Genomic DNA, 25,780 nt, shown 5'->3' with positions numbered 1-25,780 from the left:
GTGACCATGTTTATATCAGACAAAATGATTTAAGTCAAAATCATTTTAAGAGATAAAGAAGGACATTATATATTAAAAAAGGGAGACAATCCATCAAGAAAATATAACAATCACAAATATATATGCATCCAAATACACCAAAATATATCAAACGAACACTGAAGAAACTGAAAGGAGCAACAGACAACCCTACATTAACAGTACGAGACTTCAATACACCACTGTCAATACAGGACAGAACTTCAAGAAAGAAGATCACTAAGGATATAGGGGACTGTAACAACACCATGAACAGATCTAACAGACATATACAGAACTCTCCACGCAACATCAAAATGATACACATCCTTCTATAGTGCACATGTGACATTCTCCAGGATAAACCACATGTTATTATTTCCCAGGAATATAATTAAGGTTCATTTAACATTTAAAAACCAATCAATGAAATGCATCATATCAGTAGACTTAGGAAGAAAATACGAAGGATCATTTGAATAGATGCAGAAAAGGCATGTGACAAAATACAGTATTTATTCCTGATTAAAAATTAATGAAACAAGTCTCAACAAGTTTAAAAGTACTAAAATGATACCAAGTATCTCCAACAAAAAAATACTAGAAGTCAATAACACAAGAAAAAATAGAAAACATATAAATACATGGAAACTAAATAATATACAATTAAACAACCAATGGGTCAAGGAAGAAATCAAGATGGAAATTAAAAAATACTTGGAGTTAAACAAAAATGAAAATACAACATACTAAAACCTATGGGATACAGCAAAGGCAGTCATCAGAGGGAAATTTATAGCCATAAATGCCTACATCAACAAAGAGGAAAGTTCTCAAATCAACAGTCTAATGCTACAACTTGAAGACCCAGAAAAAGAACAAACTAAGCCCAAAGTTACCAGAAGAAAGAAAATAATAAAGATCACAGCAGAAATAAATGAAACACAGACTAGAAAAACAATTGAGGAAATCAACAAAACCAGAGTTGATTCTTTGAAAACATCAAAAATTGACAAACCTTAAGCTAGAGTGACAAAAAAGTGAGAGGATTTAAACAACCAAAATAAGAAATAAAAATAGGAGACATTAAAACAGATCCAACAGAAATACAAAGGGTCAAACAGAATATGTTAAGTCGTCCAATCTAAGAGCACAGAACATCTTTCCATATATTTAGATCTGCGTTAGTCTCCTGCAGCAATGTCGTATAGTTTTTATTGTATAAGTCCTTTACATTCCTGGTAGGTTTATTCCTAGGTATCTTATTCTTTTGCAGTGTTATCCAGTTTGTTATGATCCACACAGTCGAATGCCTTTGCATAGTCAATAAAACACAGGTAAACATCCTTCTGACATCAGCAATGATATCCCTGGTTCCACGTCCTCTTCTGAAACTGGCCTGAATTTCTGGCAGTTCCCTGTCGATATACTGCTGCAGTCATTTTGAATGATCTTCAGCAAAATTTTGCTTGCGTGTGATATTAATGATATTGTTCTATAATTTCCACATTCGGTTGGTTCACTTTCTTGGGAATAGGCATAAATATGGATCTCTTCCAGTCAGTTGGCCAGGAAGCTGTCTTCCATATTTCTTGGCAGAGACGAGTGAGGGAATTCCAGAACACTTAATTGTGCTCATGAGGAACCTTTACATAGATGAAGAGGCAGTTGTTCATACAGAACAAGGGGATACTGATTGGTTTAATGTCAGGAAAGGTGTGCATCAGGGTTATATTCTTTCACCATACCTATTTAATCTGTATGCTGAACAAAGAATACAAGAAGCTGGACTATATGAAGAAGAATGGGGCATCAGGATTGGAGGAAGACTCATTAACAACCTGCGTAATGCAGATGACACAACCTTGCTTGCTGAAAGTGAAGAAGACTTGAAGCACTTACTAATGAAGATCATAGGCCACAGCCTTCAGTATGGATTGCACCTCAACATAAAGAAAACAAAAATCCTCACAACTGGACCAATGAGCAACATCATGATAAATGGAGAAAAGACTGAAGTTGTCAAGGATTTCATTTTACTTGGATCCACAATCAACAGCCATGGAAGCAGCAGTCAAGAAATGAAAAGGTGCATTGCATTGGGCAAATCTGCTGCAAAGGACCTCTCCAAAGTGTTGAAGAACAAAGATGTCACCCTGAAGACTAAGGTGCTCCTGACCCAAGCCATGGTATTTTCAATCACATCATATGCATGTGAAAGCTGGACAATGAATAAGGAAGACCAAAGAAGAGTTGATGCCTTTGAATTGTGGTGTTGGCGAAGAATATTGAATATATCATGGACTGCCAAAAGAAGAAACAAATCTGTCTTGGAAGAAGTGCGGCCAGAATGCTCCTTAGAGGCAAGGATGGCGAGACTGCGTCTTACATACTTTGGACATGTTGTCAGGAGGGATCAGTCCCTGGAGAAGGACATCATGCTTGGCAGAGTACAGGGTCAGCGGAAAAGAGGAAGACTCTCAACGAGGTGGATTGACAGTGGCTGCAACCATGAGCTCAAGCATAACAATGATTGTAAGGATGGCGCAGGACCGGGCAGCGTTTCGTTCTATTGGGCATAGGGTCACTATGAGTCGGAACCAACTCGACGGCACCTAACAACAACAACAGCATCTTATTCTTTTAGATGTGGTTGTAAAAAGAAATGCTTTCTTTTTACTGTGCTTTAGATGAAGGTTTACAAACTAATTTCTCATTAAACAATACACACTTTTTTTTGTGACATTGGCTGCCAACCCCACAATGCGTCAACACTCTCCCCTTCTTGACTTTGGGTTCCCTATTACCAGCTTTCTTGTCCCCTCCTGCTTTCTCGTCCTTGCCCCTGGGCTGGTTGCCCATTTAGTCTCGTTTTGTTGCATGGGCCTGTGTAATCTTTGGATGAAGGGTGAACCTCAGGAGTGACTTCATTACTGAGTTAAAAGGGTGTCTGGGGGCCATGCTCTTGGGGTTTCTCCAGTCTCTGTCAGACCAGTAAGTCTGGTCTTTTTTTGTGAGTTAGAATTTTGTTCTACATTTTTCTCCGGCTCTGTCTGGGGCCCTCTATTGTGATCCCTGCCAGAGCAACTGGTGGTGGCAGCCAGGCACCATCTAGTTGTGCTGGACTCAGTCTGGTGGAGGCCATGGTAGTTGTGGTCCATTAGTCCTTTGGACTAATCTTTTTGTCGCCTCTTTAGTTTTCTTCATTCTCCCTTGCTCCAGATGGGGTGGGACCAGTGGAGTATCTTACATGGCCGCTCACAAGCTTTTAAGACCCCAGACACTTCTTGCCAAAGTAGAATGTAGAGCATTTTCTTTATAAACTATGTTATGCCAATTGAGCTAGATGTCCCCCGAGACCATGGTCTCCAGCCCTCAGCCCTTGATTTCCTTTTCAGATTTCTCCTTGTTGGTGTACAGAAATCCAAAAAATTTGAAAACTTAGATGAAATGGACAAACATATAACCTACCTAAATTAACATAAAAGGAGGTAGAAAATCTCAACAGGCCCGTAACAAGAAAAGAGATTGAATCGGTAATCAAAAACTTTCCAACAACAACAAAAATTCTAGACCAGATGGTATCACTGGGGAGTTTTACCAAACATTCAGAGGAAAATTGACACCAATCCTATACAAGGTCCTACAAATTATAGAGGAGGAAGATATATCCTCTAACTTATTTTATGAAGCCAGCATTACCCTGATACCAAAGCCAGACAAAGATATCACAATTAAACTACAGACTATATGCCTCATGAATATACATGCAAAAATTCACAACAAAATACTAGCAAAAAGAATTCAACAACATATTAAGAGTTATACACCATGGCCAGGTGGGATTTATCCCAGGAATGCAAGGATGGTTCAACACTAGAAAATTAATCAATTTAATATACCACATTAATATAATAAAAGGAAAGAACCACTTGATTATCTCACTAGACACAGAGAAGGCATTTGATAAAATCCAACACCTCTTCCTGATAAAAACTCTCAGCACGGCAGCAATAGGAAGAAAGTCCCTCAGCATGATTAAGGGCATATGTGAAAAACCGACAACCAACATTATAATCAATGGAGGAAGACTGAGAGCCTTCTCCTTGAGAACAGGAACAAGACAAGCATTGCCTCCTATCACCACTTCTATTCAATATCATACTGAAGTCCTAGCCAGAGCAGTAAGGCAAGAAAAAGAAATGAAAGGCATACAAATTGGAAAGGAAGAAGTAAAACTCTCTCTATTTGTAGACAACAAGATCCTATATATTAAAAATCCCAAAGAATCCACAAGAATGCTTCTAGAACCAAAAAAAAGAATTCAGCAAAGTTGCAGGATACAAGATCAAGACACAAAAATCAGTTGTGTTTCTATACACCAACAAGGAGAAATCCAAAAAGGAAATTAAAAAAAAAAATTACATTTACAATTGCATCAAAAAGAATGAAATACTTAGGAATAAACCTAAGCAGGAATGTAAAGGACTTACACAAAAACTATGAAGCATTGTTACAAGAGACTAAAACAGATCTAAATAACTGAAAGACATTCTATGCTCTTGGACTGGAAGACTTATGATTGTGAAAATGTCAACACTACCCCAAACAATCTACAAATTGAACACAATCCTGGTCAAAATTCCAACAGCATTTTTCACAGAAATGGAGAAACTAATCCTCAACTTTATATGGAAAGGCAAGAGGTACTGAATTGCCAAAGCAATTTTGAAGAAAAACAACAAAGTAGGAAGCCTCACAATTCCCGATTTCAAAGCACAGTACACAGCTACTGTAATTAAAACAGCCTGGTACTGGTTTGGAAACCCTGGTGGCGTAGTGGTTAAGAGCTAGGGCTGCTAACCAAAGGGTCAGCAGTTCGAATCCACCAGGTGCTCCCTGGAAACTCTTTGTGGCAGTTCTACTCTGTCCTATAGGGTCGCTATGAGTCAGAATTGACTCGATGGCGCTGGGTTTGGTTTGGTTTTTTGGTGGTACTGGTTTAATGATAGACTCATAAATCAATGGAACAGAACTGAGAGCCCAGAAATAAGTCCATACATCTACAGCTGAATGATTTTTAACAAGGGTACTAAGAACAGTCTGTTCAACAAATGGTGCTGAGAAAAATGGTTTTCCACATGCAGAAAAATGAAGCAAGATCCACGCTTCACCCCATACACAAAAACCAGTTCAGAATGGATCAAGGACCTACATGTCAAGTCTAAAACCATAAAGTTCTTTGAAGAACATACAGGAGCAAAGCTATGGGACTTAGTTTTTTTTTTTTTTAAATGGCAGATTAACAAATACAACAACAAATGTGCAAGCAGTAGAAGACAAAATAGGCAACTGGGACCTTGTAAAAATTAAATACTTAGGTTCATCAAAAAGACTTTATCAAAAGAGTGAAAAGACAACCTACAGATTGGGAAAAAATCTTTGGGAAAAGTTTATCTAACAATGGTCTAATATCCAAAATATATTTAAAACTACTAAAATTCAATAACAAAAAGGCAACCCAATCAAAAACGGGCAAAGGACATGAACAGACACTTCACCCAAGAGGTTATCAAGCAGCCAACGAACACATGAAAAGATGCTCATTGTCATTAGCCATTAGCGATGCAAATCAAAACTACAATGAGCTACCACCTCACCCCTAGTAGAACAGCAACAATCAGAAAATAACACATGTTGGTGAGGATGTGGGGAAATCAGAACCCTTATGCACTACTTGTGGGCATGTAAAATAGAACCAAAAAAAATAAAAAGAGAACTACCACACAACCCAATAATTTCACTCCTAGGTCTACACCCTAGGGGCCTAACAGTAGCGACATGAGCAGACGTATACACATCCATGTTCGCTGCAGCATTATTCAAAACAGTAAGCAAAAGAAACAACCTAAGTGCCCATCAACACACAAATGAATAAACAAAATGTGGTACACTGATACAACGGAATACTATTCGCCAAAAAAAGAAACAAGTCCAGACAGATGCTACAACATGGATGAATCTCACAAAAGGACAGATACGGTATGATCTCACTTATATAAAATGACAAGAACAGGCAAATATATGGAGACCAATGGTTATTAATAATTGCTTGGGGTGGGAGAGGGGAGAGACAGGGAATCTTTCTCCTGGAAGTAGTGAGATTATATCTGTGGTGATGGGAAAACTGGCAACCATTAAGGGTGGTGGTTACACAACTTGACTGATCTAAGTGATATCACTAAGCTGTACACCAGAAAAGGGGAGAAACAGCATCTGCCGTGTTATATAATACTGCAACAACAACAGCAACCAAAAAGGTTGCAGTTGCTGATACTACTTAGGTACAAATACCTCGTAGGATTAGTTCTCTTAGTTCGAAGGATTAGGGTCATGGCTTCCTGGGACTCTCAGTTAATTGGCCTAATATTGTTTTTAAAGTTTCTGTTCTACACCTTAGTCCGGTGAGTAGTGCCTGGGGTCCTAAAAGCTTGCAAGCACCAAAAGCAAAGAAGTTTCTGGGATAAACTGAATGCTTCAAAGGTCAGCAGAGCAAGGGCAGGGGGTTGGGGACTATGGTTTAAGGGGACTTCTAAGTCAATTGGCAAAATAATTCTATTATGAAAACATTCTGCATCCCACTTTGAAATGTGGCATCTGGGGTCTTAAATGCTAACAAGTGGCCATCTAAGATGCATCAATTGGTCTCAACCTACCTGGATCAAAGGAGAATGAAGAACACCAAGGTCACACGATAACTATGAGCCCAAGAGACAGAAAGGGCCACATGAACCAGAGACTTACATCATCCTGAGACCAGAAGAACTAGATGGTGCCCGGCCACAACCGACGACTGCCCTGACAGGGAGCACAACAGAGAACCCCTGAGGGAGCAGGAGATCAGTGGGATGCAGACCCCAAATTCTCATAAAAAGACCAGACTTAATGGTCTGACTGAGACTAGAGGAATCCCGGCGGTCATGGTCCCCAAACCTTCTGTTGGCCCAGGATAGGAACCATTCCCGAAGACAACTCGTCAGACATGGAAGGGACTGGACAATGGGTAGGAGAGAGATGCTGATGAAGAGTGAGCTACTTGTATCAGGTGGACACTTAAGACTGTGTTGGCATCTCCTGTCCGGAGGGGAGATAGGAGGGTAGAGAGGGTTAGAAACTGGCAAAATTGTCACGAAAGGAGAGACTGGAAGGGCTGACTCATTAGGGGGAGAGTAAGTGGGAGTTTGGAGTAAGGTGTATATAAGCTTATATGTGACAGACTGACTTGATTTGTAAATGTTCACTTAAAGCTCAATAAAAACTATTAAAAAAAAAAAAAAAAAAGGCCTGCAAGCAACCATCCAAGATACAATGTTGTATTTTTACAAAAATAACATGCGCCCTCTGCACTGTTTCCTGACCATGCCCTAATCCGTGAGGCGCCCTCACAAGCACCGCCATGCCAATCCTCTTCCACATTTTGCTGTTAAAAAAAAGAAAAAACTAGCATAGTATATTCATGAAAATACCTCCTGGGGTGGGTGCAGCTGGCAAACAAATGTAGAAGGTGTGTGTTATTTGCATACGCACCCAATAAAATGGTTAAAATTAAAGACAAAAAACCAACGCCACCCAGTGATGTCAAGGGTATGGAGCAACAGAAGTGCACAAAGGTTCGCCCACTTTGGCAAACAGTCTGGCAGTTTCTTACCAAGTTAAAGCTACGCTTACTATACAGTAAAGCAATCCCATTCCTAAGTATTTACCCAATAGAAATGAAAATGTATGTTCACACACAGGCTTGTACTCAAATGTTCATAAAAGTTTTACTCATAAAAGCCATAAGCTGGACATAACCCATCTGTCTACCAGGTGGTGAACGGATAAATACGCTGGTACAGCAACACAGTGGACTACTACTCACCAATAAAAAGAATGACCCTCGTAACTACGCGGCAAATCTGAAATGCGGACTATGACAAGTGAAAGGCTACAGAGGCCACAAAAGACTACGTACTGTATGATACCATTTACACGGCATTCTAAAAATAGCAGAACTAGCGTGACGTAAAGCAGATTAGCAGTTGCTAAGATCTGGGGGGGAGGGCTGACTTCAAAGGGCTACGAGGGAACCTTCTGGAGTAATGAGAATGTTCTTCACCACGATTTTGGTGGTAGTTACATGACTGCATACATTTGTCAAAACCCACTGAATCTTATACAAAATACTGGGGAATTTTATCATATTTAAATCAAGCCTTTTCCAGACCACTTCAAGTTGTCTTCATAAATATAAAACAATGAGAAAACAAAGACAAGCCAAAAACAAAAAAAACTTTTTTTTTTATAGATATTGTGAATGGGAGCTCCCACCATGTATTCAAATTAATAATTGCTAGAATATAAACATTAAAACTTGATATAAATTGGACTTCCTCAAAATTAAAACTTGCTCTGCCAAAGACCCTGTTAAGAGAATGACAAGACAAACCACAGACTGAGAGGAAATATTTTTTTTAAATCCTACCTCCCAGAGACAATGACCACTATTAACATTTGATGTACATCACCTGGACATTTTCCAATGTAAACAGTAACTTTTAGTAAAATCTAAACTAGGGTCAGAATTTTCATACTGTTTTAAGAGTCTCTTTTTCAAATTCCAAAATATACTGCACATATATTTCTATTTTAATAAATACACCCTGGTCACTGAAAAACAAAAAAAAAAGCCAGGCTATGCTATGATCCTCCAGCTGCGAGTGAACACCAAAAACTGCTGCGGCATAATTTTTGTTTGTTGCTGTTGCCATTAATTATTTGAACTTTTGTAAAACTTGTTTTTTAATTAATATATAACTCAATTAAAGTCACAGGTCTTGGATTTTCTAAGGAATATGTTTTCTACTTCTCCTAAAAAATATTCAAAGAAATTCTATATAAAAATAGAACAAAAATTTAACATTTTCAGGATGACGTGACATCTAAAAAATAACTTAACACTAAATAAACAATAATAAACGGATTTTTTGGTAGGGAAAAGAATTATTTGTTTCCATCAACTCTTTGTAAATTTAGGGAAATATGCTATACTCACACACCAAACGAGCCACTCTATTTAAACAGTTCTTTTTTTTTTTTTTTTAATGAAAGAAAAAAGAAACCCCAGGGTCTAAAATGTAATGAGTGATCCTATTAGTTCCACCAGACTAAAATCATACAGTCTACGTATGTGGTCTTTTCAGCCACATCTGTCACCAACCATTTTACACCACAAAATGCAAAATACTGAGCGATGATTTACTAGACGAGACCTGGGAAAGTACCCACCATTGGACTCACCCCTAAAAGAAAAACTGGCTTGTAGGAGGACAGGTAACAGAGTCCTTTGTAGAGCAAACTCAGGACTTAGCATTTTAGAATCGAGTCCTAATATAGTCCAAGCAACAAAGAGAAAACGAAAAAGAAGAAAAGCACTAAATATAACAGAAAAACAAAGCAAACATTAAAAATGACTTTCTTAAAATTCAAGTATTTTGCTTGGTTAGAAAACAAGAACCATTTATTAAAAAATATTTAAATATGGAATATATGTAAAGTGCTTAAAAAACATAGTAAATGCTCAATAAATGGAACTCATTACTTCAACTACTTCATAAATCACATTTGATTACGCATTTTATATACTGATCTGCTATTCCTTTCAAAAACTCTTAGTTACACTAAAACGAAATTTTTACTTAACATAAAACACATAGTCTAGAAGAAATCTAAATTATCTCATTGACTTAACATCTGAAATCTACATGAATTACTTGTCAGTAAATTTCTTTACATAATGTCACTGTACTCTTATTAAAAAAAAAAAAAGACCTATAATTTCTCTTATAAGAAAAAGGTTGGGTTTTTTTCCCAAAATTTCTAATGGCTTAAATTAAGAAATATTAAAGTGTTTAATCCCCCAAAAACTCATTACGCAATTCTGCACTAAATTATTTACAGTAATTCTAAAACCACTGGAAATAAACTGCACCTCTGATAAACAAACAAGCACTCAAACCTCACACACTCGTCAGTCTTTGAACAACGAAGTCGGGGAAAATAAATTCACAGACACCCAAGTGAATTGGCAACTGTAAGTGACAGAAGTCCCCCTAAATCCCCTGTTTACACTGGGGATTAGTCGAGTAGATTTGGAGTTGCAAACTGAACAGTCCATGGTCAAGGGAACCTGCTCCCTGTCAGCCCGCAGGGCATAAGGACAAAGCTTGGTCCTGGTAGGAAGTGACCCATAAACATATTCCTACCCAGGATTTACACAAAGCCAGTCTGCCTCACTGAAACTCCATATGACCATTAACTGGCCGCGAGGCCTGCCAGGAGGCCTAATTACAGGTCTACAGAGCCCAATAACAAAAGCTGAAGGGCTTTGGCCTAGGGATGATCTGCTTTTCACTGACTTGAGAGAGTCCATATAGAGGACCCAAAAGAAAGAGGTTTAGCTTTAAAAGTCTCCCCAGAGGTCCAGCATTATGCTCGAGTCTAGAAAGCCCACATGCAACATACTTCAGTTGGGCTTAAACACACCACCCTCTCGAAATTAACATTCAGCTACTGTCTGTTTAACATCTGCTCAAAGATGGCCAGTTGCTGTGATACTGTTAGACTCTCGCTGACAGCTTTCTTCCTACTAAATATTATCAGGAGAAAGTAACTGCCATTCAAATATAAATGTGTTACACGCTATAACAAATAACATACTTATAAAAAGCAATTATTTACTTAATTCTCTTTAGGAAGCATTAATTATATTTGTTTGGATTTTAACACAAAGCCAAAAACCACAGTCATAACTAGAAACTGGAAGTCAAATTAACATTATCAACTTGATTTCGCGTTAAAGATACTCAATTTTATGTAGAATTTCTTAAGTTTGCATAAAATACGCTTAATGGGGAAAAAAGCTTTAACCAATTCCTGAGTCAATTAAATAATCTCTGGTTTTATTCATCTGTCCCTTTTGGAAAGCACCATGCTTAATTCTTGATAATTTTCTCAGCGCTTGCACATGCTGGCATGAACAGGGTGTGTGGCTCCACCAACTCTGGAGATCTAATAAAAACTACTCGTACTTGCTCACATTTCTAGAACACTCAGGCTATGTGCCAGGTGCTGTTCTACACACTTTATTATAATAATTTCTTTGGATCTCATGACAGCTGTATGAAGTGTATACCATTACTGTTTCCATTTCATAAATGAAAAAACTGAGGGTCAGCAGGCTTTAAGAACTTTTCCACGGTTTCATCAGTAAATGGCAGAACCCAGGAAGCCACAGTACTGTATCGCCTCTCATAGGAATGGCTAACATTTACTGAACACCCACCATGTACCAGGTACTGTGCTAAGTGCTTTATGAATGCCAATTCATCTAAACCCTGTAACAACAATCCCATTAGTTAGGTACCATTAGTGTCTCCATTTTACAGAGGAGGAAACTAAGGGACAGAAAAGGGGACATGATCTGCCCAGGGTCACAAAACCTGTCAGAGGATCTGGTTATGAATCTAGGCTACCAACACACAGTCAAGCGGAAGCCCACATGGGTGAAATGAAGTTTGAAAACAATTTATTTATACGGAACATACATTAACTTTTCAACCACGTGCTCTATTTTTTAACATTCCCCTAATATAAAAGCCTCACTCATGATAAGTTAGCCCATTTCTCTGAGCCACAGATCAGTGGTTGGCTTTAAACCAGAATACCAGAGTGGGTTTCTGTGCTCCCAGAAACAATTTGGTGTTGTCAAGGCAATCTCATTTACAATTCTCAGAATCTCAGCTATTTAGAGTTAGACTGAACCTCAGAGAAGTGCTAGGATTTCCAAGATCACCTGGCTATGCAGAGGAGGGTCAGGATTTGGCTGAATCGAAACCAAACTAGTCGCCGTTGAGTAGATTCCAACTCAAGGCAACCCCATGTTTTTCAGACTAAAACTGCATTCCACAGGGTTTTCAGTGGCTGTGACCCTTCTGAAGTGGACCAGCAGGCCTTTCGTCCAGAGCACCTCTGGGTGGATTTAAACGGCCATCCTTTTGGTTAGCAGCCAAGTGTTTAATCATTTAACTCAGGGAGCCAGGACTTGTCTACCAGGTACTCAATGGGTACCGAAGAGAATAAAATCTCAACACACTGCAGAAGAACTGGGATAAAGAGCCCTGGTGCTGCAGTGGTAAAGCGCTCAGCTGCTAACGAAAAGGTCAGCAGTTCGAACTCACCAGACACTCTGCGGGAGAAAGATTTTGCGGTCTGCTCCTGTAAAGATTACAGCCTTGGAAACCCTATGGTGCAGTTCTGTGTCCTACAGGGTCACCATGAGTAGGAGCTGACCCCACAGCAAGGGCTGTGCTTTATTCCTAAGCACAGCTTATCATCTGGTCATGGCGTACGTCCGCGTATAACCAATCTACGTTTTTACAGTACATAATCAGCTTCTATCTCAGCAAGGGCCATCAAAATGTCCATCCCTAGTTAGGTTTAAGAATTACATAAGACAAAAACACTGGAGATCATAAAACATTACCCTAAGTTTTTCAGTTATCATAAATGTAGCTATTATAAACACTCTTTCCCTTTCTTTTTCTATATATATTTATACATATATACATACATATATATTAGGGTGGTTATGAGTCGGAATCGACTAGATGGCAGTGGGTATACATGAAAAAAGAACTTTTTTCCCTGACTTAATCTTTAATTCTTCTATATTATCAATAAAAAAAAAATTATTTCAGAATTAAAGGCTTTTTTGAAGACAGAAATTATTTTCGTGTAAGGTAATCACAGAACTAAATCTAACAAACTCAAACCAACCAAAGCCCCTGCTGTTGCGGCGATTCCGATTCAGAGCGACCCTATAGGGCAGAGTAGAACTGTCCCATAGGGTTTCCAAGGCTGTGGTCTTCACGCAAGCAGACTCCCATATCTTTCTTCTGTGGAGCAGCTGGTGGGTTCAAACCGACCACCTTTCAGTTAGCAGCTGAGTGCTTTAACCACTGAACCCCCAGGTTTCCTTGACCTAACAAAAAAAAACTAAAAAAAACAAGTATATGTTTGGGAACATTTTCTACAACCCGGCAGAGCTCAGGGACTTGATCTCTAAGTAGAAATAGCGCAAGAGTCAGAAATCACTGGACTTGAGACAGTCCTGCCACTTAGGAACTATGTGATCTTTGACAAGTCACTTCAGTTTCCAGAATATTTGTAAAATGGAGTTAATTAGCTCTCCGTGCAGTGATGTGAGTCAAAGGATAAAAGACCATGAAAGTGCTTTGAAAACTATAAAGCAATACAAAGGGCTGTAGAAATACTCAGGAAATGAATGTATTATTACAAAAGAGATTTTATGATACAGCTGATTTACTCTATACACACTATTTCTTGTTACAACATTAGAGATAATTTTCATGGTTTCATGTGTCAAGAATTCTATTAAAAGTAAAATACTAAGGAGACTGTGGAGAAAATGGTATCCTGAAACCATGCTGTGAAAAGTGTTGTCTTCGGATGATGGAAAAATGTCTATGCTTTGGGAAAATCTCTCCCCCGTTTTCTTCTTCAGACCCTAACCATACTTGGAACAAGGTGATGCCATGTTTTTGCGGAAGTCTTGGATAAAGCTTGGAATGGTGCAGGAAGTCAGAGGTCGGTAACAGGCAACGTGACAATGACAAAGAAATCCCTACTGTCTTCCTTCCTGCTCCTGTGTGACAACCGCACTTACCATCTTCTCTGTCATGGACTACGTACAGCTTACATTTAAACACATTACTGTCACACGCCTTTTACTCTCGAAGCCCGGGAACTTTCCATACATTCGTTTTAAACTCTACCCAACATTAGGTAAAATGAACACTCCAGCATCTAAAGGTGTACTTGTCAGAGATCTGGATTTCTCCACAATGATTTATTCTCCAAAGATTAATGGCAGCATTTTACTTGGTATGGTACCACTACCAGAAAAAAAAAAAAACAAAAAAAAAAAACCCCTTGTCGTCGAGCTGAGTGCGACTCATAGTGACCCTACAGGACAGAGTAGAACTGCCCCACAGGTACCACTACAGGTGTCATTAAAACTGCTGGGAAAGATGCAGAAATTTTAGGTATGTCTCCTGCCCTTCAGAAGCATATTCTTTCATTAGGAAGACACATCTAACACTCAGTAAACAATAAAATGTTAACATCAGCAGTGGATGAGTCAGTATCAGCACAAATGGTGTGCACAGACCAGGACTAAAAGAATCCAAAGAAGGAGGGAAAGGCTGTGTGCTGCAATGCCAGGGAAGTCAGTGGGAATTCGACATGACACAGGATTTAGTGTTTATAGAGCGGAAGAAGAAGGAGGAAGACATTGCTAGAAGAGAAAAAAACAAGAGCAAAGACTCCCAGGTAGAGAAGATGATGGGAACTCAAAGAACAATGAAAAGGAGTACAATGAGGGGCCTAGGAGAAAAAGTTAGAAGTCTGTGGCTACACTGCACAGACTTTGGACCTTAAGCACAGGTGTGTAAAACTGATGCTGTAAGCAACTGGGAGCTACCGATTAATTCTGAGCAAGGGGGCAGAGTGACCAAATGATGGCTTAGAGTCACCCAGCTTATTGCTAAGTGCTGTGCGGTCTGTTTTCAACTCACAGCAACACCATAAGACAGAGTAGAACTGCCCCATAGGGTTTTCTAGGCTATAATCTTTACGGGAGCAGACTGCTAGGTCTTCACAGGAGCTGCTGGGTAGGTTCGAACCGCTGACCTTCCAGTTAGCAGATGAGTGCTTAACTGTTGTGCCACCAGGGCTCTTTGAATCATCTAACAGTAGTGTCAAAAGAAGCATGTGGAAAAAAACTGGTAGCTACCATCGGCCAGGCTCTAGGCTAGGCCTTTCATGTGCTATGATATTTGCCCTCAAGATAACCCTACGAGGCAGCTATTATCCTCCCCACTTATAGATCAGGACGTTATGGTATGCAGAAGTCCCCAAACCGAAATCCTTTCAAACAGGTAACTTAGAGGTGTGACGTGGAGCATGAAGGCAGTAAGGAGCGGCAGAGGACTGGAAAATACACACATGTGCCATGACTGATAGAGAAACAACTGTTCTGGCTAAGTGATGAACATCAAGGTGCTCAAGGTCACAGAACTAGTAAGTGGTGGAAGCAGGCTCAGAACCTTCCACCACCCATGGCCCTCTCTCTGGGTATGTGACACAACTGGAACAGGGGACTTCAACAGGTACTGCAATAACGTTTGGTGTCTAGACTAAGGGGATGGCAGCGGGGGAGGCAAGAAAGGAATAAACGTAAGAAATATTTCAAAATAAGAATCATTTAGCCTACGTGAGCGAATGACTATAAAGGAGCCAAAGACAAACATTTCAAGGTTTTGAACCTAGACAACCAAGACAGTGGTTTAAGTACCAAAAATAAAAAAGAAATCATGGCAAAAGGGTTTTTAATTGAATTTTTTCTCAAAATCACAGGATAAATCATTAGCTGAGACTACATCTTGAAGATTCAGTTCTCATGTGTTTATACAATTTTGCAACGTTCCATGTTCTATGGCAATTAAAAAAAAAAAAACCTTCGATATAATCCTAACTTCGTATCGCCTTTGAATTAAAAGTTAAACAAAAGACATGGAATTCAATTGCAATTGTAAAGTAGCAATGAATACACAAAAAAAGATTCTATCTGAATCTGAAGACTTGAAATAGCAAAGTACAAAAATGTAAACAATTTACTGCAAAGAAAATACAATCATAATGAATGCAATTGAATCTCTGACTTCAAATTCATGTCTGATACAATAAGCATGACGTCCTACAGTTATACTGTGCTTAATATTATTTCACGTACATACACACCTTTTAAAAACAAACCACTAGTAATCATTGCTAAATGTTCTACATGTATTTTAATTCTCATCCAAAAACATTATTAAAGTTCACTAATATAATGAAGTTTTAATATAATAAATGACAATGTAATAGTTATTTATAAAACTTTTTTCCGGGACTCACAGCTACAGCAAAGGACTAAATTTCTATATATGACCCCAATCTGTCAGTTAAGGAGCCTGGTGGCACAACCATTAAGCACTCGGCTGCTAACCAAAAGGTTTGCAGTTCAAACTCACCCAGCAGCTCCGGGGGAGAAAGAACTGAAGTTACACTTCTGTAAAGACTACAGCCAAGGAAACCCCACGGGACAGTTCTGCTTTGTCACACAGGGTCACTATGAGTCAGAGCCTATCTGACAGCACCCAGAAAGAACAACACAACATCAACCAGGTTCTGCGAACTGCGAGGCTGAAATAAACACTGCTCTGAAAGTCCAGCATAAGCCTGAAGTCTTTCCTGACCCGTTTTTAAAGTTCCAAAGTTGAGGGTGCTTTCCCTGGGGATGCAAGTCAGCTCTGATGTGGGAGAATGGGTGCTGCCAGGCCTGCCATCAACTTACCCCTCACCCTGAGGACTAGACTAGACCCTAACTGCCAGGCCTTCTCGTCAACTTACCCCTCACCCTGAGGACTAGAAGTGACCCTAACTGCCAGGCCTTGTCATCAACTTACCCCTCACCCTGAGGACTAGACTAGACCCTAACTGCCAGGCCTTCCTTTCAAGCTACCCCTCACCCTTAGGACAAGACCCTGTCAGACATTCCCATCAAGCTGCCCTTAGCCTTAGGACTAGACTAGACTCTAACTTCGAGCCTTATCAGACTAGCAATCAAGCTCTTCTTATCTTCTCTCCCTTTATTTCATTTGCTTATTTTTAATAATACAACGAACACTTTTAATTCATCACCAGAATGTAAAACTAGAACCTTCACAATAAGTTCTGCTTTTACCAGTGTGCTCCTTCCCTACCCATTTGTCTGCCTCTCCTCGCCAAAGTCACTGTTTTTATTAAAAACAGTACTGGAAGTTTTTCAAAGTGGTGTAATATATTATGTCATATTATAAACAATATATTCATGGAACTGGCATCAAAAAGCAAAGTCCTGTAAAAACAGTAAATGAACCAGTGGCAGTAAAAAGTGGCACAATGCTTTTATAAAACAATTTAGGAAAACGCATGAAAAGCCACTAAAATATTATCTCTAACCTCATCAGCACGTTTCTACAGTAATCAATCCCACAAAAACAGTCTAAAATATGGACAAAACAATACTCAAGAGGACGTTCACTATAGTGTTAGTGACCATAGAGAAAAGCTGGAGAACACACAAATGTTCACTAAGAGAGAAGACGGTTAAATGGATCATGCTGGATCTAAGCTAAGGTCTGTCCCTTGCTTATCTAGGTCAATATAAGATTTTTCATTTGAAAATTGTCATAGTATTTTAAATACTCCTCCAATCCACAGAACCTAGCTCCTTATCCTTAATATAATTTAGAATGTTAAATTAAAAAAAATGAGGGGTGACAGCTGTGACCAGTATAGGCAAGTTACACGAGGTGCAGACTGGCAGATCTGTTTCATAACGTGCCTCAAAGTCACACGAAAAGACCAAGAAAACAGTATGACACCATGAAATAAAATTCCTTATTAACTACATTAACAGGAAAAAATATTTTCTGGGTGGTTAGATAACAAATATTTCCTTTTAAAGCAACAGTTTGTCGCTACTGAAATTACAAACTGGGAACATTTTTAAAAAGCAAAATGCCACTGAATAAGAATGTAAAATACGTCAGTGATGGAGAACTGTGTTAATTAGCTTTATCCTACAGTATATTTATTTGTGAGTCAAAATACAAAAAACCCAGTAGAGCAACCAAAATTTGAAGAAATCATGTTTTCTATGTAATGAAAGATATAAATAAGATTAATGCATAAGATATAAGGAATTTTTAAAGCAACGTGGAGAGGTGTAGAGACTCCTGGTCAAAATTTAAATATTTGTTTATTAATTTTTGTCTTTACATGGCAAGTTATTTCTACAAGTGACTCACAAAGCCAGTATTTCATCCATAATGGTGTTCTCAATTTTTACACTGTACATACTCTGGGTAGGTGTGCAAGGAGCTCGTCTAAAAGAGCCCTGAATCAATACACACATATGTATTTTCTTAACACAACTACTATCATTTGGTAGTCTGAAGTTACTTCTGATATTAAGATACAATTCTCATTTCCCACTAAGTTGAAATTATGAATTCTTTACAGGTCTTTAAAAAGCAAATAATTGTAAGAAATATGTATTATTTCGGTGACATTATTCTAATCCTTCCTCAAGCTTTCTCTTAGCAACCTCTCACTTGCATAAATTACATACGTTTTTGAAGAGCATATTAAGATTCAGAATAAAACCAATCCTTAGAAAAGATAACATGGATCTTATACATTTTTTAAAAGGTAAAGTATTTAATGTCTACATGAATCTGAGTATGATGGCTAAAATCAAAGTCTTAGCATTATTATGCCACTGAGAAATAAAACAGTCTGCTGTAGCAAGAAAGGCCATGGTCAGTAATTGTCCTGAAATATGGCAGAACTAAGCAGCTTGCAGGGATAACCTGAGGGAAATCAGATAGGAAGGGATCGAGTGTGTGCAGCACTGGCTGTAACCGCAGTCAAGAAAAGGGAATTCAAAGCAAATCACTCATCTTTTCCTACCCCAGTGTCTATCATGTAAAGAAGAGCAGGGACGTTTTGTTTTCATGAAATAATAATAAAAATTAAAACTTAAAATTGAAGCCAGTTGTGTAAGCAAAAAGGCAAAGAATGGCCTTTTACCATTACACTGCACCAATAAATATTTCAGGTAACATAGAGCCATACATAAAATCCAGGTTTCAGAAATGTGTGAGGATATACGAAAATAAGAGTTTTTTTCTTTGACTCCCTTATAAGCATGCCATCCAGCTTGAGGTTTATTTAACTGTCACTGTATTTTCATTTAATAAAATTAATTGTCAACACTCACCAGCAGCTTCAAGAACCAGCTGTAGTCTGGCTTTGGCCTGTTCAGCTGGTGGCTAAAAAACAACCAAAAAAAGACATTTCAGGAAACTCAGAGAACTTAATATCAATATCTACCCATATCGTCACATAATCCCATCACAGCAGCTCAGAAGTCAAATCGCACTTTTCATCAATATGATGCCAGAATTAAGCTCTTTCACTTTTTTTTTTTTTTTTAGTAGAAAAGGTTTGCTACCCAACATTGTACCAGTAAGCAATAACATAAATAACTGCTATTTTTTCCCTGGGTGAAGCAAATGGTTAAGGGTACAGCTACTAACCGAACGCTGGAGATTTGAATCCAACCAGAGACGCCCGGGAGAAAAGCACAGCTCTCCTCTGAAATACACCGGGTTGCCATGAGTTGGAATAGGCTCACTGGCAACTGGTTAAGCTTTTTTTTTCTTTTTCAATAAGGTAAACCCCACCGATTTAATAACATATATCCTCAAGTTGTGTTATTTCTTTGCATATGAGGTACCAAGTGACCTATCAGAATTTGAATAGTAACCTGACACCCAATACATCAGGCAATCCTTATCCTATACGTAAATATTGTTTGCTTTCCTGTGTTTGAAAGGAGCGTTTGTGGTGAAGACCAAGCACTGTGTGAGTCCCATGGTTTCAGTTCCTCCTAAGTGTCCTAAAATTGTTCCTCAGCAAACCCTGATCCAATACCAGTGATAATGCTGAAACTATACTATTTTTGTACCAGTGATTTCATTTCGAGATTTTTGGACAATGCATTGATGGTATCCAAAAGATAACACGGATTGTATCAAGGTTACGATCTTTTCATGAAAGATCTCTTAAAAACTGGTTTAATACTTAAGACTTTACTTCATAATCCATTCATAAAGATATCAGGATATAACAAAATCAGCCCATTTTATATATGAAAACCATCATTTTATATACGATAATTCACTATTTGAACATTTCGCTGCTCTTGAAAACAACCACTTTAATCAAAACAATTAAATAATTGGATGAACTGAATGAAAGGAGTGAGGGAGGCTGGAGGCAAGGAGACCAGTTAGAGGACAATGAAAGAAGCCAAGTTAGGGTAAGCTGGGCGGCAGCAGTGAGGGTGGGTGGGATGAATTAGAGTTGAGAAATATTTATTTGGTAAAACGAAGGGACCGACTGGACATGAGAGAAGGGGAAATTAACAAAAAGAGAACTCTGTCATATGTTTGCAGGGAAAAGTATGAAAGCAGGCTTTATAAAAATATGCAGTATTGAAAATACATGATGTATCAAATTAAAATATCAAAGCAAAACATCAATACAAAAAAAAAAACCCAAACTTGTTGCTATTGAGTTGATTTCAACTCAGTGACCCTATAGGACAGAGCAGAACTGCCCCATAGGGTTTCTAACAGGCGCCTAGTGGATTCGAACTGTCGACCTTTTAGTTAGCAGCCACAGCTCTTAACCACTATGCCACCAGGGTTTCCAAAACAGCAATAGAACACTGTAATATCTACTGAATATAATCTCTAACAACAGCTATAAACTAAAACGTCTGTAGGGGTCAAGCAGTCAATGCAAACACTTATTATGATAAACGGCAACCAACTGTGACATCAGTACCAGGGGCCACAGGAAGTGTGGAGAACTGTGTACCACATGCCCCAGGCAAAGGAAGCAGCTGATATCCAGCTTCCACCCATCATTCTCATGCAGAAATATAAGACCCCCGTTAAAAGAAAAATTTGCCGTCGGTCAATTCCGACTCATAGCTACCCTATAGGACAGAGTAGAACTGCCCCGCGGAGTTTCCAAGGAGTGCCTGGTAGATTCGAACTGCCAACATATTGGTTAGCAGCCCTAGTACATAACCACACGCCACCAGGGTTTCCAGTGTAAGACCAGGACTATAAAACTGGGTGATTTTTCACAAGAATTAAGCCACCATGAGAATCCAAGTGCAGAATACAGTACTTCTACAGGTCAGGTTAACCCAAGGCAGACAACTGTCCATCTGCTATATACCTACCACACACAGTGAGGCCTGGTGCTATGAACAATGTACCATGTACCTAGCACACACAGTGAGACCTGGTGCTGTGAACAATGTAACACATACCTACCACATTACAGCGAGACCTGGTGCTGTGAGCAATGTAACATGGACCTACCACACACAGTGAGACCTGGTGCTGTGAGCAATGTAACACACACCCACCACACACAGTGTGACCTGGTGCTGTGAACAATGTAACACAGACCTACCACACACAGTGAGACCTGGTGCTGTGAGCAATGTAACACACACCTACCACACACAGCGAGACCTGGTGCTGTCAGCAATGTAACATGGACCTTCCACACGGTGAGACCTGGTGCTGTGAGCAATGTAACACACACCTAGCACACACAGTGAGACCTGGTGCTGTGAACAATGTAACACATACCTACCACACACAGTGAGACCTGGTGCTGTGAGCAATGTAACATGGACCTACCACACACAGTGAGACCTGGTGCTGTGAACAATGTAATACGTACCTAGCACACACAGTGAGACCTGGTGCTGTGAACAATGTAACATGGACCTATCGCACACAGTGAGACCTGGTGCTGTGAGCAATGTAACACGGACCTACCACACACAGTGAGACCTGGTGCTGTGAGCAATGTAACACGGACCTACTGTGAGACCTGGTGCTGTGAACAGTATAACACGGACCTACTGTGAGACCTGGTGCTGTGAACAATGTAACCTAACTAGACCGACAAAGAAGGAGATGACGTTCTGACTAGCAGGTCCTAAGCAAGCTCAGAGTTGGGAAGCACACATTTCAGTGTCCTGGTAGGCAGTGTTCTTTGACAGGAAAATCTTAGATACTTTATTAGTTAAGATTGTTCACGAATAAGAGTTTTATGCATATTACAAGAAAATATTTTTAACTATTAAGAAATATTTAAGACACAGAAAAATGTGTACCCAACATCCAGTAAAATATTAACAATACAGTAAAGACTCTCAACCCACAAAATTCCCCTCAGCAGCATCTGCCTCACCCCATTTGTAACCACTAACTTGAAAACTTGCTGTTTACCATTCCTAAGATTCTTGGTGCTGATGTTTATGACAAAAACACTTGTGAAGACATATTTGTGTGGTGGATTAATTACTTTTGTGTCTAGCCTTTCTGCGTGGCCTTGTAACTCCCGCCAGGTGACTGGGCAGGACTCTGTAATAGGGTAATCGGGGCCTATCAAGGGGATTTACATTTAATGTGGTCACTGACATACTGGCTTTAACCTGCTACAATGCTATTTTCTATTTGTCCCCTTTTCCTGCCTCTCTCAGATCAAGTAATTTATGATTTCATTTTATATTCTTTGTTGATTTATTAGCTATAACTCTTTGTTGGGTCATTTTAGTTTTTGCTATAGAGTTTATAACACACATCTTTAATTTACCACCATCTATTTAAAAAAAATTTTTTTTATTTTCCTTATACCACTTCACATATCCTTCCAGTACCCTTATATAAAAAACCTTAGAGCAAGTACACTTCCATTTCTTCTCTCCTGGTCTCTATATCACTGTTGCCATTGCTGCCGTATATTGCTATAAACACAGGTCAACAGATTACCATACTTCTAGCTACATTTCATTTTCACAGTTAGTATAATTCTATCCCTTAGGCTCAAGGTCTAATCCTTGATATTACAAGTAGTTCTAAAGTAGATTTATCTTGCCTCTAGAACTTAGCACCAAGTTGGTTTTCATAAAGACCAATAAAAGAAAAATTGTATCAAACATTTCATCTAAAGTGTTAAAGGGACATGCAAAAACTTTTAAATGCTATTTTGTTTATTTAAAAAGCAGGGCCCCTGGTGGCACACAGTGGTTAAGCACTAGGCTGCTAATCAAAAGGTTAGCAGTTCAATACCACCAGCCTGCACTGCGCAAGAAAGACGGAGCAGTCAGACTCGGGAAAGATTTACAGCCTTGGAAACCCTTTGGGGCAGTTCTATCCTGTCCTATAGGGTCACTATGAGTCTGAATTGACTCAACAGGCAGTGGGTTTGGTTTTAGGGCTATTTAAAAAAACAGATAAAGATACCATTATCTGTATTTTAGAAAAGAGGAAGTTAAACTAAAGAGGTGGAACGGAACCCGAGGCTGCAGCACCCCTGCAGGCCTGTGTGAGAGCCCACAGTCACAATAATACAATCACACCCTCAGTGACGCTGCTCACAGGCCACACGGGTTAGAGAACAGGGAAAACAAACAGTGACCAGTTACATAATTCACCACTCACCAGCAAGGCACGTCACCATGGCCATATTTGATGTAACCTTTGTTCATTTGTTTTATAATAAACTTCCAATAAATAAAATTTTATATTTCTCCAAACAGAAAAACAAAGCAGTTTCAGACTGTTTATTGCTATTATTATTACCTGGTAACAGAAAGGTTAGAGGTTTGAATCCACCCAGAGGTGCCTCAGAAGAGAAGCCCAGTGGTCTACTTCTGAACAATGAGCCCCTGAAAACCCTCTGGAGCACAGTTCCACTCTGGCACACATGGGGTTGCCCTGTGCTGGAATCAACTTGACAGCAACTACGTTCTCACTGTCGCCACAGAAGCAGTTCTCAGCTCTCCTGCTCACCTTAGCTGAAATGCGTGTGCATCACTATTTCACCCCTGCCCTCCCAAATATCCATTTATTTGCCAAGTCCTTTAAGCGACTGTCAAAATGTCTCTCTTCTCTGTCTTTCTACTCCTACACCAACCCCAGAGGTCAGGTTCTCATTACCGCCACCTACAACAGGGGTCAGCAGACTACAGCTCAGGGCCAAATCCCACCTGCAACCTGTTTGTGCACTGCCTGTGAGCTAAAAATCATTTTGGCTTTTTTAAATGTTTAAAAACAAAAATCAAAAGAAGAATTGTATTTCATGACATGTAAAAACACTACACGAAACTCAAAGCTCAGTGTCCACGAAGTTCCACTGTAAAGCAGCCACCCTCATTGGTTTACAAACTGTCTGTAGCTGCAGTAGCACCGTAGTTGTGATGGAGACCACATCACCCACAAAGCTGGAAGCACTTGTTATCTGGCCCTTCACAGGGAAAGGTGACCCTGATAGAGACCACGCTAGCTGTAGTCTAACAGCTTCATTCATCCTCTCCTTTTCATTACACAGCCGCCGAAGTTACCTTCACAAAGCAAGCTTCTAATGAGAAATACCTCAGTGACTCTCCACTGCTTCCAGGGTTAAACATAAACTCACCATTTTAATTTTTAATGCCATCAATAACATCCTCAGCTTATTTTTCTGTCCTCATTTTTCCACTACTTCTCTCACCATACCCAATGTTCCAGCAATACACTGCCCTTCACTGTGTCACAACCATGTCCCAAGTTTCCGCCCTCTGCCTGCACTCAGGAGCCCTTGATGGTGCAAACAGCTAACGCACTCAGCCACTAACCAAAAGCCTGGAGGTTCGAGTTCACACAACGGCAACTTGGGAGGAAGTCGTGGTAATCTACTTCCAAAAAATCTGACATTGAAAACTCTACGGAGTGCATTTTTACTCTGACACACACGGTATCTTAATCATCCAGTGCTGCTATAACAGAACTACCACACAAACGGAAACTTATTCTCTCGCAGTTTAAGAGGCTAGGAGTCCGAGTTCAGGGTGCCAGCCCCAGGGGAAGGCTTTCTCTCTGTAGGCTCTGGCGGAAGGTCCTTGTCGTCAGTCTTCCCCGGTCTAGGAGCTTCTCAGCACAGGGACCCTGGGTCCAAAGGTCAAGCCCTACTCCTGGTTCTGCTTTCTTGGTGGTAGGAGGTCCCTAACTCTCTGCTGGCCTCTCCTTTTACATCTCAGCAGAGATCAAGAAAACCTAAACTTATAGATTGAATCCTGCCTCATTAACATAACTATCTCTAATCCTGCCTCATTACATCATAGAGGCAGGATTTACAACACACAGGAAAATCACATCAGATGACAAAATGGGAATCACGGCCTAGGCCAGCTGACACACATTTTTGTGGGACACAGTTCAGTCCACAGCACACGGGGTCGCCATGAGTCAGAAGCGACTCCAAGGCGACTGGTTTTTCAGGGAGCAGCTTTCACTCACACATAACCTTCTACCACCTTTCTCTACCTCCGCCTGGTTGGCTGAACACAGTATGGGCAGACTCATGACTCTCAGGTACTCAAAATCTCCGTGACAACGCTGCAGACTATTTCTCTATTTTTTTAAAGAGTGCCTTTTTCCTTCATTTTCTAGCCCATTTTTGGAGTCTCGATACTTAAACCACTTTTTAATGGAACTTGAAAGAAAGGCTAAGATTTAGAAAGAAGGAAGCTATGAAAGTGAAGCCGATGAAGCAGAAATTCTGTCCTCTCTGAGAAGCCCAGGCAGGCGGGGAAACAAGGGAAGAGGTTCGGCTATTTTAACGCAAGGTTAGACCTATGCAGCAAATGGGAAATGGAAAAAACAACAAACTAAACCATCATTTATTTCTAATGGTTACAAAATTATGCCATTAGAAATGTTTACTTAACATTCTCGTGCTGGAAATTTAGGCCGTGTTTTTTGGACAGCTGAACGAAGAGATTATCTACAGAAAGGGAAAATTATGGGTTTTTATACACATCAGTTGTTAAGCCTCTCAGATATCTTAAAACACTTCCAGGCAAAGCAAGTTATTTTTACTAATATCTCTAGACAGGGCACTGAGGTTAAGTAAA

At 39.5% G+C, this 25,780-nt stretch overlaps 1 protein-coding gene across 1 annotated transcript in view; it reads right to left on the bottom strand.

Moving 5' to 3' along the window:
* The window catches only part of RSRC1 (arginine and serine rich coiled-coil 1), a 393,771-nt gene that overhangs the window by 143,981 nt on the left and 224,010 nt on the right, over positions 1-25,780 (bottom strand). Inside the window, exon 6 of the mRNA XM_003416130.4 lies at positions 19,007-19,058. Within this exon, the coding sequence (XP_003416178.2) occupies positions 19,007-19,058 (52 nt within the window). The remainder of the gene's footprint in view (positions 1-19,006; positions 19,059-25,780) is intronic.

This window comes from Loxodonta africana, chromosome 23 (genome assembly GCF_030014295.1).
Source record: "Loxodonta africana isolate mLoxAfr1 chromosome 23, mLoxAfr1.hap2, whole genome shotgun sequence".
NCBI classification, from domain to species: domain Eukaryota; kingdom Metazoa; phylum Chordata; class Mammalia; order Proboscidea; family Elephantidae; genus Loxodonta; species Loxodonta africana.
This window is presented reverse-complemented; position numbering and strand designations above follow the sequence as displayed.